The sequence below is a fragment of the Cyprinodon variegatus genome, unplaced genomic scaffold (assembly GCF_000732505.1).
Source record: "Cyprinodon variegatus isolate N-32 unplaced genomic scaffold, C_variegatus-1.0 Scaffold1245, whole genome shotgun sequence".
NCBI lineage: Eukaryota > Metazoa > Chordata > Actinopteri > Cyprinodontiformes > Cyprinodontidae > Cyprinodon > Cyprinodon variegatus.
The window spans coordinates 118316-124578 of NW_015151698.1; the positions used below are offsets into that span (position 1 = coordinate 118316).

General features: G+C 40.7%; 1 protein-coding gene across 1 annotated transcript in view; it reads left to right on the forward strand.

Moving 5' to 3' along the window:
* Positions 1 to 3644: 3644 nt before the first annotated feature.
* LOC107102380 (neurabin-2-like) overlaps positions 3645 to 6263 on the forward strand; it is a 56717-nt gene continuing 54098 nt past the window's right edge. The window contains exon 1 of the mRNA XM_015401668.1: positions 3645 to 5330. Coding sequence (XP_015257154.1) covers positions 4023 to 5330 — 1308 coding nt within the window. The 5' untranslated portion in view covers positions 3645 to 4022. The remainder of the gene's footprint in view (positions 5331 to 6263) is intronic.

A 6263-nucleotide genomic window follows, 5' to 3' on the forward strand; every position in this document is an offset into this window, starting at 1 on the left:
CTCGGGCGCCATAGACCTCCATTATTTGAATGTCAGCAGACAGCAAGAAGCCTCCCAGATCTAAAGCAAGATGCCATTAAAGATAAAAATACAACTGATAATATAAAAAGAATGTATATAGTACAAAAAAACCATAGAAAAAAGTTGTAATGTCCTGGAATATGTTTCCTTAGATATAAAAATATCTAAAAAGTAGAGGGCTAAGGGAAGACTACACAGTAGTTGATTTGGATTATTGCATTTGTGCTGCAGAGATGTACTGAGTCTGCTAAAATGCTAAAATAAAAAAGGTACGAGTCTAGTATGCTTAGTCATTCGTTGCCTCTCATTATCAGCAGTTCCTCTTTCTTGGTACATGAATTAACAATCTCACATCCTATTTACTGTTTCAGATCTCCTCCCAAACATTTTGACTCCTTGCTTTCACTCGTCTTTCATCTTTTAGTGTCCTCGGCTCATTTAGCTCAGCCTCCATCCTCATGTTTTCATCTATAGATGCAACAAACTGTAGTTATCAAATAAAATGGACAGAAATGGAATCCATGGTGCCTCCTGTTGATTATTAAACTGCTTTTAGAGATCATATGAATCCCGTAATGAGCAATTAATCTATAATCAGGGTGACAGAACCATATAAAGGTGGAATGTGAGTGGGCTTTATATTAGGATTTGCATTTTGAAAATAAATATCAAATCCTTGAACTCTGCTTTAATCCTTTTATGATGTATCTATGCAGCTGCATGGCTTTAAATGTATGCAGAAACCTTGCAAAGTCTTAAATTTAAGGTAGTGTATGTGTGGGGGGGCTGTTTTCAAGCAAAAGGTAAATTTAACGCTTTCTTTTTCAGCAATGAACATGTCTGTCAGTGAAAATAAACAATGTAGGAAGCAACAACCTGTTTTGCAAATGCTGGATCCCTATTGGCCAAGAAGGTTTGATATGACAGGCTTGTACTGGGTCCTAAAGCCGACGGTTTATTCCATAGATGGGTCAGTAAAGACAAGTAGATTTTTGTTTTATATATAAAAAGTGTTCTACATTATGTTTGAAGGATAAGAAATAAAACTTTTTCTATTGCTGCTCATTACAACCACTGTTTTTTTTTTTATATCTAAATAATTTATATTTTCTACTGGAATATATATGTGAACCACTGAAATGTGCTCCTATTTTTTTTATTTGTGCATGAGCTTCGAACTTACTGCTATTTATATGTGTTATATAAATAAATAGATTTTCAAAAACTGTATTTAATCAAAATTATATATGACCCCTTCCTAACCGAACTCACTGTTGTTTTTGGATGTTAAAAAAATGGTTCAGTAAAAAGATTTAAAAAAAAAATCAAGGTACTAATACAAATAAAGATACAATATAAGAATCAAATGAGTAAATCGTTAAACAAAATTCAATAATAAAATGTTTTATTAAACATCCTGCATAAATGTGTAACTTTAGATTCCATTTAGACAGCATTTTAGCCTTTGGCTAAACCTGAGTCACTTGTTTTTTGGGTTAAAATGAAAAATGTCCCTCCTTTTGTACACCTTAAAAACATGCTGATTAAAAAAAGGGAAAGATTCAAAAACATCTGGGTCTCCATTGTTGTGTTTTATGTGAAAAAACATAACCTTCTGCTTATATGATGAAGCCCTAGCCATGCATGTGCAGTCCTATAACTTCATGCATTAAAGGTTAACACAACACAATTTAACATCAACAGCGGCGGTTTTTAAACTCTGCGTCACCTGAAGCTCTAGTTAAACTGTTTTAAATTTTAGCCCCTGTTTATCAAACTTTATTAAGTGATGATTCCTTTTTTAAGCTGTAATGTTAATAATAAGGCAGCATGAAGGACATGCTGGCTTGGACTTTTTTATGTTTTTTATGTTAACAGGAATTTTTTTTGTTTTTAACTTTTCTTATTTTGTACGTAGACTGTAGAAAACAAACCGGCCGTTTTTGAATCTCGTTCCTCAACCCTTAGTGTTTTACTTTTCTCCACTTTAAGACACTTATTTCTTATGATTGCTGTTTAGCAAAACCCTGATAATCAACCATCAGATGAGACCAGGTGTGTTGAAGCAGGGAAACCTCTGAGACATGCAGGAAAGTGTTCTTTGGAGACCAGGGTTAAAAATCACTGCTTTAACACTCAAATCAGATCAGTTTCTCCGGAAGAAAACTTTTAGATACCAAGATCACATTTTGTTTGTTGTCTTGCAATGAATACAGAAAAATAACTAGTGTACAGATGGCCACTGTCGCCTACGGAGGAACCGCCATGTAAATACAGGATTTCACAGCAGATTCCAAAAGTCCTGCAAGCAGAAAAATGAGACTAGCAAATTTAAGATGATAGAGTAGAAAACACAAAAACTAGAGATTAGAAAAGTGCAAACACATAAATGATGCTAACACACGTTAAGAAAAAATATAAGTGGCGAAAAACAGCTGTAAATAAAAATGCTAAGGCAGAGGAGGATCAGTACGAAAGAGGATTATAGCCAACAGAAAAAATAAAGAGTTAACCGATTTTGATTTTAGTTTAATATGGGTTAAAAGTCATAATTCTGACTTTAATCTGAGAACTCTGGCTTTTTTTTCCCTTATAGATCTGAGATTAAAGTTAGAATTCTGACTTTAATATCAGAATTCTAACTGTTTCACAGAATTCTGATTTTTTCCCACAGAATTCTGACTTTAATCTCGAATTTATTTTCCTCAGAACTCTAACTTTAATCTGGAAATTCTTTTTCACAGAATTCTGATTTTTTTTTGCAGAATTCTGAATTTTTTTCTCATAGTTCTGAGATTAAATTTAGAACTGACTTTATTTTCGAAATTCTTTTTTCTCAGAATTCTGACTTTAATCTCGAATTTATTTCCTTAGAATTCTAACTTTAATCTTGGTATTTTGACTTTCACAGAATTCTGATTTTTTTTGCAGAATTCTGAAATTTTTTCTCAGAGTTCAGAGATTAAATTTAGAACTGACTTTATTTTCGAAATTCTTTTTTCTCTCAGAATTCTGACTTTAATATTAGAATTCTGAGAAAAAAGGTCAAAATTCCAACTTTTTCAACGAATTTGGATTTTTTTCACAGAATTCTGAAATTTTTTCTCAGAGTTCTGAGATCAAATTTAGAACTGACTTTATTTTCGAAATTCTTTTTTCTCAGAATTCTCACTTTAATCTTGGTATTTTGACTTTTTTTCTCAGAATTCTACATTTTTCACAGAATTTTGATTTTCTTTCCACAGAATTCTGACTTTTTGCTCAGAGCTCTAAGATTAAAATCAGAATTCTGACTTTCCCCCCAAAATAAAATAAAAAATCAGTTAACTTTTTCGTTTTTCATTCTGTATTAATCAGACCACTAGAGGGAGCATTTTATTTCTTTGTGTGTTTTTTTGTGTTTGTATGTTAGTCTTAACTTTTGTATTGGCTAGTTTAAGTTTTGTTTTTGAAGAACTTTCTTATTCAGTGTGAAATAACCGTCGCTGGTAGCCTGTAATCCAATAATTAATGTTTTTATGGCTTATCTGTTTTTTTTTTTGGATCGTGGCTTGCAGTTTGGTTCTGAGCGGCAGGCGTTAGGACCTGGGAGCCTCCTCCTGCATGCAGCAGCAGCAGCCTGCCGCTACAGGAGGACCAGAAATCTGCAGCTCCCAGAATGAAGGGATCAAAATGATGCTGCCTCCAAAAAGGGATTAAACGTGAGCAATCAGCCGTCAGTTTGGGCTAAATCCGCTCATCTCCGCTTTTATTCTGCATGTTTGAGGGATTGCTGCAGAAATCCAGGAGGGTTCAGGTTTGATCGATGCGTCTGCATGCGAGCTGATGACAGATGCATCACTTTCTCTGAGCATCGCAGCGGATGCAGGAAGGCCTTTGATGCGATCTGTTGTCCGTGTTTAGTTCCCCGCGTGGCCGGCTGGAGGAGGACGCATTTAGGGGGGGGGGCGTGAAAAGGAGGCATGAGGTCGCTGAGCATCCGACGCGACGCCTGAGCGAACATGATGAAGACAGAATCCACATCCAAGAGCTCCGGCTCCACGCTCAGGAGCCCGTCCCCGCACAGGAACGCGTACGAGGCGGGGATGCAGGCCCTGAAGCCGCTGAAGGACGGCGCCGCCAACGGGGACGTGCAGGAGGGCCCCCGGGGCCGCAGGTACGGCTCCAACGTGCATCGCATCAAAAACATGTTCCAGCAGATGCAGACCACCACCGGGGGCGACGCGGAGGCGGAGGACGGCGGCAGGACGGTGCGGCTGTCCCTGCCCAGAGCCGGCAGCCTGAATGAAAACGTGGACCACAGCGCGCTGCTGAAGCTCGGATCCACGGTGTCCGAACGGGTCAGCAAGTTCGACCCCAAAGCGGAGAACCAGCGGGCCTCCTCCCCCAGCTACTCCAAGCTGCAGGAGACCCGCCGCATCTTCGAGCAGCAGCAGCAGGAGAAGCAGGAGAGGCTGGAGAAGCTGAGCACCACCAGGGTGCTGCTGAAGACCGACAAGGCCCCCGGCTTCCAGGACGGCAGGCTGGACATGGTGTCCCGCTTCAACGGCAGCACAGAGTCCCTGGACAGCCTGGACACCAGCGAGGCGGTGTCCCCCACGGTGAGCCAGCTCAGCGCGGTGTTTGAGAGGGCGGCTGAGCTCCGGAACAACCTCCACAGGCTCTCCTCCACCCCACCCCTCCCTTCCAGAGGGGTCAGCGCCAAGGTGGGGGTGCTGAACTCAAAGATCATCACCAAGAGGGTTAGTGCCTTTGCATCAGGCCACCAGGAGGACGAGATAAGCAATCAGAAGGGGAGAGAGGGGCCCCCCAGGGGCCTCAGAGGAAGGGTCACCCCCCCATCTGAAAGCATCAATGGAAGCAAGTGTCCCCCAACTGCTGAACATTCAGGAGAGTCCATGGACCAGAGGGAAAAGACTGTGGTAGACGTTGGCGTGGAGGCCAAAGAGATCGTCCAACGTGAAAATCTGCCTGAGGTCAAGGGGTCAAACGGCACAACCCTGCAAGGTGAGTCTGCGGAGAACGGGGAGGCTGCCGCAGAGGACAGGAGCTCTCAGAAGACCGATGAGACCCAGCAGGAGGAGGGGAAGGAGGACGAGGACGACAGGACGAGGAGCAAGGCGGACTATGACCTCGCCAACGTCAGCACCTGCAGCACCATGGGGGACGATTATGAAGAGAACCAGAGGGATGAGGAGGAAGATGAGCGCTACGAGCCAGAGTCCAGCTGTGTGGAGATTCCTGGGCTGCCTGCTGAGGAGGACCCCCCCCCTTCCAGGAAGATCCGCTTCAGCACCGAACCAATCAAGGTAAGGAGGGATGCAGCGGTCAGACACCTGATGCTACCTGAAAAATAAACACAGACACTAGAGAAGGTTTACTAAAAACAAATAACTAGCAGTACTTCCATTGAATATAAAACTTTACAAATAACACTAAAGGGTTTTTCATCAGAAATGACTAATCAACCACATCTGGATAGATTTGACATACAAATTCTGATGCATCTGGATCGTAACACTCAGATGGCCTTTGGTCTGTCTGCCTGCTGAGGTTTTTCAGCATTATACCAGATCTGCAACAAACCATTGAGCCTTGAAGTATCTTTTTAATGTTTAGTTTTAAATTTGAATTGGAATAGAAAGGATCAGAGAGGATCCTTTATTGCCGTTTGCCCTGCTCCTCTTCACCAACTGTATTTAATGCACCAAAAAGAACCAAAAGTGTGTCTGATCAGGTAAGGTTTATACCTAAATAAATCATTTAATATATCTATAGCTAAGCTGATACTTGCATTAATGCTTTAGTTTATATAGATGTAATTTAAGTGATTGTGTTTTATAAGAGAAACATCACATTTAGAACGTTTTAGATAAAGAAACTGCTAATAAAAGATGGTTTAATTCATTAACAGAAAAAAGACATCCTCTAAATCAGGGGTCTTCAAAGTTTTCCAGACCAAGGACCCCCAAACTGATGGAGCGGGGACCCCCTAATTATATATATTGTATGAAATAGTGTTACCGTATATCAAACTGGTCTTTTAGCCACTCTATTACAGATGGAGTAATGTAACTAAAGTAATTTCTCCCTGGGATTGTTAAAGTATATTTGATTCTGATTCCTGGTTGATGGGACAGGTGTTGTGAATAAAACGGTGCCCAGGTTGAAAGAGCGCCTGTGTGTCGCTGAATGTGTGCATTGATGACTGAAAAACATCTTTGCTTCCATTTATCTGTTTA